The 12,361-nt window shown below is 40.1% G+C and overlaps 3 protein-coding genes and 1 pseudogene across 3 annotated transcripts; 3 read left to right on the plus strand and 1 right to left on the minus strand.

Moving 5' to 3' along the window:
• Positions 1 to 1,929: 1,929 nt before the first annotated feature.
• On the plus strand, positions 1,930 to 4,276 carry LOC125206117 (transcription factor ICE1-like). Its single transcript, XM_048105414.1, has 3 exons — positions 1,930 to 2,937; positions 3,749 to 3,985; positions 4,070 to 4,276. The coding sequence occupies exons 1-3, from the start codon at positions 2,077 to 2,079 to the stop codon at positions 4,274 to 4,276; spliced, it is 1,305 nt and encodes a 434-aa protein (XP_047961371.1). The 5' UTR covers positions 1,930 to 2,076.
• Positions 4,277 to 5,514: 1,238 nt separating this feature from the next.
• On the plus strand, positions 5,515 to 8,702 carry LOC125207644 (annotated as a pseudogene).
• Positions 8,703 to 10,115: 1,413 nt separating this feature from the next.
• LOC125203953 (calcium-binding allergen Ole e 8-like) lies at positions 10,116 to 10,778 on the plus strand. Its single transcript, XM_048102481.1, has one exon. It carries the CDS (start codon positions 10,217 to 10,219, stop codon positions 10,637 to 10,639), a length of 423 nt encoding a protein of 140 aa, XP_047958438.1. The 5' UTR covers positions 10,116 to 10,216; the 3' UTR covers positions 10,640 to 10,778.
• Positions 10,779 to 11,242: 464 nt separating this feature from the next.
• On the minus strand, positions 11,243 to 11,962 carry LOC125206118 (translation initiation factor IF-2-like). Its single transcript, XM_048105415.1, has one exon. It carries the CDS (start codon positions 11,960 to 11,962, stop codon positions 11,243 to 11,245), a length of 720 nt encoding a protein of 239 aa, XP_047961372.1.
• Positions 11,963 to 12,361: the final 399 nt, after the last annotated feature.

Here is a 12,361-nt window from a genome sequence, read left to right on the forward strand (position 1 = left end):
GCAAATTGAAATCATTTGCTTTACTACATTCTATTTTTAGATAACAACAGAATCATAAATCAGATGTACCTTCCTTAACAACATATACATATGTGAGATTATATTGTTGAAAAAAGCCTGAAATACCTAGAAAATTATTTCTACTATGATATCGTTGAACTCAGTTACTACGGGTCATATTCTAATACTTATAGCATCCTAATCCAAAATTAAGACCAAATCTTTATTTTTAAATTTTAAAATGAATGGATGAGATTAAATCTTACGAATCTCAATAAATAGTAGACAAAATATCAACAAAAGGGTAATATCGTCATTATGTTATCATATGATAATTTTCGTGAATGTTTTTTTATATCAACATAGTGTATTACAAATATCAACAATATGACATAAGAATATCAACACTAGTATAAGAAAATATCAACACATATTTATTGAGATTTTTACATAGTTTTATTGAGATTTTTACTTGGTTTTATCGAGATTTTTTGATGTATTTGTTGATAAAAATCTGGTTATCAACATTTACTTAAAACTAAAATAAAAAATATCAAATTTCATCATCCGAACGTCGTCGGAACATATGCAATTGAGATCTCGTTCAAATCCTTATAAAATTATCTTTAATTTGATATATTTTTTGCGAAAAAATAATTTAAATTGAGAGAGTTACGTAAATTTAAAGTTTTAAGATGATTTTAATGAGAGGGAATTGGCATTAATACCCTCTAATTTTATTTATTAATTTTCTTAATTAAAAACATAATCTGTGACATTATTTCAACCACTAGATCTTCTAATATAATGACTTAGATTTAGTCTTAGTTTGAGATTGTTAATTAGTTAGCAATTGATCACTCCCGGTTACTATATATTATCTTTAATTGAAAATAATATAATAATTATATTTCCCTCCTTTTCCAATTTTTTAACAGTAAAATTAGATAACATTTCTCGTATAAAAGTAGTTTTTTTTTTTTTTCTGAAATAGCCTCATTTTCAGGATATTCAAGTATTCATTTATTGCATCCACAATCAATAATGTTTATCTATAAATATTAGTTTTTTCTTAAATAGCCCCATTTTCAGGATATTATAATATTCATTTCATGCATCCACAATCAATAACGTTTTTTCATTTTGATATATCTATAAAGATTAGTCTTAACTTGTAATAACATGACCAATCACCTTTTATCTCTGTCTTATTAGTACTCCATTCGTTCTTTATTATTTGAGTCTTTTTACCATTTTGATACGTTCCATGGTATTTGAGTTATTTCTTTTTTAGTAAAAGACAATATATTTTTTATCACTTACTTTACTCTCACTTTTCTCTCTTTATCTCTCCACTTTTTTCATTTCATACTTTATTGTTCATTTACTTAAATTACTTAACACAATTTTTCTTAAATTGCGTGTTGAAAAGAAACGCATGAAGTATTACATTTTTACTACATTGCAATCATTTTTATGTTTATTTTATTAATTTTACATTACAATTACTTATTCATCGAGGGCAAATTTTTTCTCAATTTTTTCTATATTTTTTTGTACAAGAAAACATGAAATAATAAATAGAAACCAAATACATAGAAAATTTCATATAAATTTTTCTTGAATAATAACTGCAAGTTCGAGAATTTGTTATTTCAAAAGAAAATATAGTTGCCAGGTGTATTAAAGTTGAGAAAAAAATATAATTGAATATTTTAATACTAAAAATAGAAGAAAAATGTGTGATTCCAAAAAAGTACTAAAATGCAGTGTAGTAGTAACATTTAAACTGAAAGGTGGACGTCTCGGTAAAATGGAGTGAGTATAAATTAGTGCAAAATGCAGAAATCCTCTATATATATATATATATATATATATACACTATCACTATGCAGATGAAAGATACAGCTGCCGGTAGTGAAATCTATTAGTATTGACACATTCATTGCCTCACTCAACCAAAGACTCAAACAAACCTACTTTTCTATATCTCTTTGCATTAAGTAGAAGTTTCATTCCCTTTCCTTTCCTTTCCCCAAACGATCAATCCAGAAATTAATTGAAGACAAAAGGAGGATGTTGAATGGCATGGTCTGGATGGACGGCTCCAAAGGCCGAGACGACGATGACCAGGCGTCGTCTTGGCCCGTGCCTGATCCGCCACAAAACAACAACGACGACAACAACAACAATAACAATAACAACGGGGACATGAGCTTGGCGAATAATAATACTAATGAAGAGATGGAAATGTCGAGCTTCAAATCGATGCTGGAAGCCGAGAACGAAGAGTGGTACATCGCCAACGGCTCATTCTCACCGAGCTTCAACAACCCCATGGCTGTGGATTCGTCGGCGTCATGCTCTCCAACATCAGCCTCCGTTTTCAGCCACCAACTCAACTACTTTCCACAGCCGAAGCCATTGTTGATCCAAAACAACAACTTGGAGAGTGGATATCCGGAGACCGCATTGAATAATAATAGTACTATTCATCACCGGATTCCTAACTGCGCCGACGCCATGCTGGAGGGTAATTTGTTGCTCTTCAACAACAGATCCAAGGTTTTAAAGCCGCTCGGATCATCGATGGGGTCTCAGCCGACGCTGTTCCAGAAGAGGGCTGCTCTTAGGAAGAATCTTGGGAGTAATTTGGGGTGTTTGAGCTTAGATAGAAATATCAACAATAATCAGATATTACTATCTAATCATGAGAGGAAATTAGGAAGCAGTGGGGATGATTTGAGCATTGATGGATCTAATTTCAATTGTGATTCTGACGATGATAACTTGTTAGAGAGTAGTGTTAGGAACATCGATGGAAAGGGGAAGAAGAAGGGCCTTCCGGCCAAGAATTTGATGGCCGAGCGCCGCCGTCGGAAGAAGCTCAATGATAGACTCTACACGCTCAGGTCTGTCGTGCCCAAGATTAGTAAGGTATATATGCTTCTAATCACTAATCTTTCCAATTACTATTATAAGTTTTTGTTTCTTTAGCCATTCACGCTCTTTGCAAGCTTCATTCATTCTTTTTCTTTAATTTCTCTCGTGATATATGTTTCGATTTGATTTAACAATTCACTAGTTTTGTTTGGTGTGTTATTAATAATGAGATATCGATTTTCATTGGCATATACTATAATGTACACTGATTGAGAGAGGAGGCATGCACATTAAAGTAGTGTGTGTGAGACTGATAGCATTTATTTCGGTCACATGGAATCTATGAAGAACTTTTTTTTCTGAAATACATGTTGCATTCAGGACCACAGACCAGAAATTCAAGTAATATACTTTTATTTATTCAATTAACACATTTTATATAGCGTTTTCTTCAGATGACATTTGAATTTCAGCTGAAAATTTTATGTTATATATGGGCCCCATCCCCATCACTTATTATTTGTCATTATTGTTACCACCATTTACTATTTATTCATTCCTTGTTGTTACACAAAATGGAAATTCAATTTTCAATCACTGATTCTGACACTAGCTATATACTTGCTCTGATTATAACTTCAATAGAATAATCAGAAAGAAATAAAGATCCGTCAAAGATGGAAATCCGGATTTAAAAGTTTCTTACGCCACGTTTTTTAAGTAACTGAATGAATAGATAAAAATAATTCAAGCCACTGTACCATTTACTTTTGATGAATTGATTATTGATTATTGATTGGTTTTGAATTTGTTAGACCATCAAATTATCTTATCACTCAACATAAATCCCATATTGTGGAAACAGATGGATAGGGCATCAATACTAGGAGATGCCATTGATTACTTGAAGGAGCTCCTGCAGAAGATCAACGACCTCCACAATGAACTCGAGGCCATCCCGGGTGCATCTACCCCGACCACAAACATGAGCTTCTACCCAATGACGCCTACAACGCCTGGGATTCCTGCCCGCATCAAGGAAGAGCTCTGCCCGAGTGCCTTTGCAAGCCCATTGAGCAGCCCCACCGGACAACCGGCTAGGGTAACTTACTCAATTTGATAATCCACATATATATACTTGAATGATCAAATTAAATGTGCAATTTATTAGAGTGTGTTTTGATAGGTTGAGGTGAGACTAAGGGAAGGAAATGCAGTGAACATCCACATGTTTTGTGGGCGTAAACCCGGGATTCTACTCTCCACTCTGACTGCAATCGACAATCTTGGACTCGACATACAACAAGCTGTCATCAGTTGCTTCAATGGCTTTGCACTCGATATTTTCCGAGCTGAGGTATTTTTATCATACAGCATTAGTTACTATTGTTAGGATTTGTCAGTTGAAGATGATTCAAAATGTATATTTTTATTTCAATAATTTGTTTTCATCTATTTATAACTAAGCAAACTTCAATATATATTTTTGTCGAAAACCTTATAATAACCCTCTTTTGTGATTTATGCTTAAGTTCAGTCACAACGGAGAGCCGAGCTGAGAACTCGAAGTGTACAATTAATTAGGCAACAACCAATCTTTAAAAAAGTGCGACACAACTAGACCATAAAATAGAAAAAAAAACACCAAGATTTTTATGTGAAAAAATCTAAAATGAAAAAAAATACAGGAGCACAAAAGCAATCAAAATATACACAAGATAACTCTTTGTAGAGAGATTACAAAAAAGGATTGGTCATAAATCATAATCCCAATTCTGGCAATATGGATTGAATAGATCCTTTTGGGCTTCAAGGCCCAACATAAAAGTCCAAACACCCCGGTCTGTTAACAAAAGGAAAATGATCACAAAGTACTAACAAACTAACCTTGAGCCGAAATTTCCTCTTTAGGCAAAATATGCACTACAAAACTAGTTCTAATAGGCATTACAAAATGAATTAGTGAGACAACAATATTTACATAACCCTAATTTTGGCAGCTAACAGGGATCCAAAGTCCAAACACCCCGGTCCCGTTATTTACATATACTATTGTGATCCAAGGTCTAATATAAAAATCTCAATACTACTATCTGGTCCTCACACTTATCATGACAACATAAATTATTGTTGTGTGAATTATTGCTGAACCAAACAAGATATTATTCACATTTTGCCTTAATAAAAGAAGATTGGTGACAATCAATAACGATTCTTCTCTCAATTGTTTAGAAGAATGCTTTGGCATCCGCCTCTAGAATAAAGACATCTCATTTAGTGAAGAGCACAAACTCAAATTTACACATTCACCCTCATATGAGCTCAGACCTCCACTCAATTGTAGTATTGTATAGTTTCTACTGTATACGAGAGTCGTTAACAAGGAAAAAAAGATCACGCAACAAACAATTCCACCTTAAACCTAAAATAAAAATACAAAAAAAAAAAAAACAATTCTTCGTCAAAACCTCATGTTCCAAAAGTATGAGGATCAGTTTAATGAGTAACAGTAACACTAATCAAGTTCGAATATTTGGAATATACTACTCCTAGTCCTACTATATTTTATTAATAAAAAATATTCAATGATCTTGAGCTGGCGCGACGCGACTGTACGTGATAACGGGAAAAAAACATAGACGCAGAGCACGAGCACATGAATTAGGAACAATTCGTAAAGCCCAAAGTACTACTTGGTGTTCGGGAATGTTCTGCCGAAAAACCCAGCATCTGAGCTGCGCTCTTCTGCTTCTCATCCTCCCCGCCGCCGCTTCTCTCGCCCGCCCATTTGTTCTCGTCCTCTCCCAGGACCTTCTCTCCGACGCCGCCGCCCTCAGTCTGCCCGACGACGTTTCCGATTTCGACGGCTTCCCCGATTCCGAGTCCAAACCCGACTGGCTCCTTGATCCCGGCTCCTGGTCCCCGCTTTTCGAGCCCGATCCCGACTCCAAAATCCCCAGCCCTAATCACGGCGACGGTGCAATTTACTACAACGGAGTGAGCAAATTGGTGGATGCGGCGACCGGAGGGGAATTTAGGGTTATTGATGAGGCGGTTGCGGATATCGCCGCCGCTTCTGCTCTGGGGCATCCGCATGGCCAGTCGGTCATGGGGTTTTTGCATAGCATGGGGATTGGGAGGGAAAGGAACGACGCCAAAGCATTCCTGCATCACTATTTTGCTGCGCAGGGCGGAAATTTGCAGTCTAAGATGGCCTTGGCGTACACTTACTATTGCCAGGAAGTAAGGTTTCTATTTAATTTTTTCATCTATTAATTGGAAGTCATAGTTTAAAGTTTAAACTGTTTGTTGTTGCTTTAATCCATGTTTTAATTCGTTGTAGATGCATGAAAACGCAGTTAAGTTGTATGCTGAACTGGCAGAGGTAGCAGTGAATAGTTTTCTTATTTCAAAGATTTCGCCTGCAATTGAGCCAGTCAGAATCCATACTGGTGCTGAGGAGAATAAAGAAGCTCTCAGGAAGTCTAGAGGAGAGGATGATGAAGATTTCCAGATTTTGGAATATCAGGCTCAAAAAGGCAATGCAGGTGCTATGTACAAAATTGGTATATTTTACTACTTCGGGTTGAGAGGAGTGAGGCGCAATCATGCTAAGGCGTTACGGTGGTTGTCAAAGGCGGCGGAGAAGGGAGAGGCTAGATCAATGGAACTTCTTGGGGAGATGTATGCCAGAGGTGCTGGGGTTGAACGTAACTATACTAAGGCTTTAGAATGGCTTACCCTGGCATCAAGACAACAACTTTATTCAGCTTACAATGGCATGGGATATTTATATGTAAAGGGTTATGGAGTGGAGAAAAAGAATTACACGAAGGTGTGATCTAATTTTAGTTCATTGTTTTCTCCTGTTTGCCTTCTATTAATCATTTGGTCGTTCTTCCAATCTTTCCTTCTTATATTTATTCTCCAACCTTCTTTTGTAGGCAAAAGAATACTTTGATAAAGCTGCTGACAACGAAGAACCTTGTGGGTTCTACAGCCTTGGTGTGATGTATTTAAAGGGGCTTGGGACTAAGCGGGACTTGAAGATAGCAACCAAGTACTTTGCACTGGCTGCTAATACAGGTCAGCCAAAAGCATTCTACCAATTAGCCAAGATGTTTCATACAGGTGTCGGTCTCAAGAAGAATCTTCATATGGTAAGATTCAAGTCTATACTTCCTCTCATACTATAAAAATTATGGCATCTTTCATTTTCACTCTCTGACAAGATCGAAGAATGTTTTAGTGCCTGATGCCCACTATGTTAAATTTGCCTTTTTATTTAACATTCTTTATATGTCATCAATAAGGATGTCTTGTTTAATGATGTAACTCCTTATACATCTTCTTTCTTAAGATAAGTGCATCTACAGGGCTATTGAGAGTATATGTACACTTATTTTCCTCACTCTTGTATTCTGTAGGGTACAGAACGGGATTTTGATCGTGCTGCTGAAGCATATATGCACGCTAAATCTCAGTCCAATGCCCAGGCCATGTTCAACCTGGGATACATGCATGAGCATGGGTTGGGACTACCGTTGGATCTTCACCTTGCCAAACGTTACTATGATCAAGCCTTAGAAGTTGATCCTGCTTCAAAGTTACCTGTAGCACTAGCCCTTGTCGGTCTGTGGATTAGAAGAAATCATGGCAACAGTTTCCTCGTGAGTTTATTTTCTTTCCACCATATGTTGAATTTTTATTTCTCCTTGTTTTCATTTGAGCCTGTGATATGGAGCTGACCATGGCTTTATGTTTTTTCTGTTAGATACAGAACATTTTAATTACCTCCTTATTTCCTAATTATTCTTTTTTGGTTTGACATGGATGATGGATGTCCAAGTTTTGATTTTGGCAAAATGTATTTTTTCCTGCATATGTGCTGCCGTTAGTGCAAGGTGATCGTGGAGGTTCAATCTCGGAAAAACAATTTATCTTTTTGGTTTATCCTTGATGTCTAAGTTTTCATTCTGTCAAAAGTATTTTCTGATATGATTAATCAGTAAGCAGCAGCACCAGCTATGGTTATATATGAGTAGTAAACTTTCCTTTTCTCACATGGTGCTTTTCAATTTTTATTGGACTTAACTCTTTACTGCCTGCATTTATTTTGTAAACTTAATTTGTAGTTCTGTGATCCATTGATACTTACAAGGCGAGTTAACTTATGAGCTGCACTTTACATAATGACAAAATAACTCAGCTTTGCTTCCTCTGGTTTGATAATATTCTGGAGTTATACAGCTCTTCTGTAACACATCTTTTCCTTTCTTGAATTTGATTATTTGTGGTCAAGGCTTTTGGTTTTGTTATGAATGATGGTATGTGCCTAATTTGTTGTATGATGACCGTGTTTCTTCAGGTTGGTATGATTGATACCCTCCCAGAAGTTTATCCAAAAGTGGAGGGATGGGTGGAGAACGTGATCATGGAAGAAGGCAATGCAACAATTCTGGCGCTCTTTGTCTGCCTCCTCACAGTTCTTTACCTAAGGGAGCGTCGAAGGAGACGTGTTGCTGTTGGTGACGTACCCCCACATCAGCAGCCCGGTGCACCTCAACTTAATTGAATTTTACCCAAGAGATATTGTTGTCTTGCCCATGTAAAAAAGAAGGGAGGGACGTGGGTTTTCTGGCGCCTGATTCTATTGCAGGAAAATGTATAGGGGTTTGACTGTGCATGAGCTTGGGCACAAAGTAAATTTTTTTTTTCTAATGCTTTGTTGTAAATTAGAGGTGGTTTCATCTTGGTGGAAACGAACGTAGAATTTATCTTTTGACGAAATATAACCCAATAGATAGATATTCTTATAATCTTATTTACACTCTATGACCAAGGAACTAACACAAAAGAAAGAATTCATATGCTACCCTTTAGTATTAATTTAATGAAGGGTTGGTTTATGCTTTTCTCTGATTCGGATGTGACATTTATAAATTATAATCATTTAATATTCGTACCGTTGGTTGCTTGCTGAGTTGGTTCCTATACGCATGAATCATCAGTCATTGATCGAGAAGAGAAGAGGAGAAATTGAATGGGGATCAAGTCGTTGATATTCCAACTGAAGTGTTTCAGTGACCGTTGGATGAGGTGGATTTAAGATGTCTTAGTCTCGGCCGTCGATCTAACTAGCTGTTAGAATAGTTAGTTTTTAGTTTATGGAGTACTATTTTTTTGTTTGTTGTTTAGTTTTCAGATTTCCAACTTGATTCTTAGTTTCTCTTCTTCGCAATTACATTTCTGAATCAGCTTCTCAGATTGAATACACCGAATTTAATACACATTCTTTGCAAGTTCTTCATTTTATTATCGATTGTTTTCGTCGTATTATTTACAATTGGTGCTGTTTGAGGGAATTGGGGATCCATTTCACAACAACAATGGCTTCGATGTTTGAAACGGAGAAGTTGGTGAGCTTGGAGATTCGCTCTAACGAATGCTTTGTCAACTCAGATATCTAAATTGAATTTCAACTAAAGGAAGAGTCAAAGCATGTCCCTAGAATCCTCATCTTGTCCGATTTATCTTTATTCTTACTTGCTTATTATATTTTAATTGTATTAGTTAATTAAAAACTCAAAAATTGAGATTGTCCAAATGGTGTATGATACTTTATTGCGTACTAAAATTGACTATTAATCTTTGTGTTCGATATCTCGTGCTTATCTTTAGCTATACTATTTCTTCACTATATACGTAAAGATGATTTTAGTTGTAATAAATTGTGCATCAATATGCTATGTAGAGATTGAGCCTTATGACAATTCGTCCATTTGCTTAGAAATTACAACTTCCGCGTTGTATAATTCTCTTTGTGTCGCAGTTGGCTCAATTCCCTTTGGGGTGGATTCTCAGCAAGAACAACATTTCTAAGGATTAAGGCGATCGATCATCTTGAGATGATGAATAAACTGAGAATCCACCCGAAACGACTTATTGAAGCAATGAGGTTAGAAGGTGGAAATTTGTTATTTCTATACACAAGGACGCGTCGCATTTGCAATGATGAAAGTTCAGGACATGTATAATTTTATAATAAAATATAAATAATATGAATTAATAAAATACTATAGTATTAAAATAAAATGTTTAATGAAGATATCTGAATATGATTGCTAACAGGAATGCGTGTCATCGGAATGAATGCGGAGGTTTCACCTTCTCCGCGACACGAATCAGATTTCATTTTCGCATCCACCTATCTTTGATATGTATGAAACGCGTTGCACCGCCTATAAAATACACAGCATTCCCTACAGCACAATTCATCTTCCCCTTTCTCTCTCTTCCTTATCCATTAACCAATAATCCCAAGCCCAACAACATGAACGATATCGGCAAAGTCTTCGCGCGCTTCGATTCCAACAGCGACGGCAAGATCTCCGCGGAGGAACTCGCCGGAGTCCTCCAGGCCCTTGGATCCACCGCCTCCCCCGACGAGGTGGACCGGATGATGCAGGAGATCGACACCGACCGCGACGGCCACATCAGCCTCGACGAATTCGCCGCCTTCTTTCCTAGCAACAAGTCGGCCGAGAAGGAGCTGCTTGAGGCCTTCAACCTCTACGACCAGGACCACGACGGCAAGATCTCCGTCAAGGAGCTCCACCAGATCCTGTCTCGCCTCGGGGAGCGCATCTCCGAGCTCGATTGTGCCGGGATGATCAAGAACGTCGATTCCGATGGGGACAGCTTCGTCAATTTTGACGAGTTCAGGAAGATGATGTCTTCCGCTAAGTCTAACTAACGCTGCCCCCATAGGTCTGCTACTCAAATTAGGTCTTTTAATTTTATACCCCTCCCTTGTCTCTGTTAATGGCTAGTGATCGTAGTTGATAGTTGTATGCCCATTTACAGAAGTCGTACGCTGTTAGTTGCTGTGCTTACTTATACTCGTCTCATGGAGTATCAATTATAGATGAAGGGAAGCTAGAGTGTATTCGGCTACCGTTCCTTTAGAGCATCCGTCCCTCGCCACGTCGAACACAAAAAAAACCACCGGGGGTTTTTACCCCGCAAAAAAATAATTAAAAAATATACTACATTTACAATTAAAATTGCGATAAGGGGAATTTAAAATTTTACGACACATATAGGGGAAAAATAATCCATTTCTTTAAAAAAAAAGAAAAGTTTAAAAAAAATACGTTTTTTTTTAAAAAAAAAGGGCTTAACAAACGACCCCCGCCACTCTCTCCCTCATCCCCGGGCCCCGTCGTCCCATGGGTCGCCCCGGCCCCCCGTGGTATCTTAGCCCACGTCAACCCCGCCCGTGACTCCCCCATCTCTAACGCGTACCCCTCGAGCACCCGGGCGAAACCCTTCTCCGTGGGTCGGGGCGTTTTCCACTCTAAGACCCGAAATCCGAGCCCCTTTGGTTACGCGAAGGAGAGCGACTGAGGGGGGGGGTGGGAGGGCGAGGATCGACCTCGGGGGGTGATAGGGATCCCCCCCGAAAACGCCGCGCCCCTTGGTTCAATCGGACGGGGCGACCAGGGGGGGGGATGGAAACCCCCAAAAGATCCGGGGAGGCGGGATCCGCCGGCCGCTGAGTCCCCGCATAGCGGGCCCGCCGCCACCCATGCCGCACCCCGCCCCCGGAACTTCTCCGGTCCTTCAAGAAAAGAAGCACCCTAAGGTAACCCTTATACTTCCCCCCCAAAGGGGGAACCGATCCGCCACCCCCGGGGCCCCCCGCCCGCCCATTTGGCCCGACGGAGGGCGGGCGATACCCCAAAAACGGCCCACCGGGGGCCCGGTGCGCCCCCCCCCCTTCCCCCGACCTCCTCGTTCGGCCCTTTCCCGTGCGGGCGGGGTTCCCAGGCGCCCCGATCTTCGCCACATGTTGACAAACCCCGGTTGTTCGCAACCCTGATCGCCGACACCTCCAACCACCCCTTGGCCACCGGGGCGACTCATCCTCCGTCCACTCCCCGGGCCCGGGCTCGGGCGGATCTCCCCGACCGCCGCCCTTCCCCTTTTCCCCCTTTTCTCCCCCGGCGTGCCCGGGAACGGGGGTATCATCGCCCCCGAGATCGATCCCCATATCATGCAAGGGGGAAAAGGGCATCGCAGAACCGCCTTTTCCCCCGGGGCCCACGTGTGAGACGAAGCCCAAAAAAACAAGCGAGGGCCTATATACCCGTCCCCCCCTGACCCCGCACCCCCGGCATCCCGGATGCATACCGTGCGACATCCCCCCCCCCACATCATTCCTATCATCTGGCTGCATCCGGGGCATACCCCACCCGGCGCCCACCCCCCGCCCTCCCCGCCCGCCGCCCCCGGGATCCCCACGGCATACCCCCCGCTTCCCCCCCTCGCCCCCGGGGCACCACCATCATCCCCATCATCTGATTCCAAGGATGTTAAATCCCGGGCCCACCCGGCCCCCCATCCGATCCCAGGGGTCCCGGGGGACCCCCGAGAGCCGTTGTCACGGCCCGGACTCGTTGTTGTGATCCATCAC

The sequence above is a fragment of the Salvia hispanica genome, chromosome 2 (assembly GCF_023119035.1).
Source record: "Salvia hispanica cultivar TCC Black 2014 chromosome 2, UniMelb_Shisp_WGS_1.0, whole genome shotgun sequence".
NCBI classification, from domain to species: Eukaryota; Viridiplantae; Streptophyta; class Magnoliopsida; order Lamiales; family Lamiaceae; genus Salvia; species Salvia hispanica.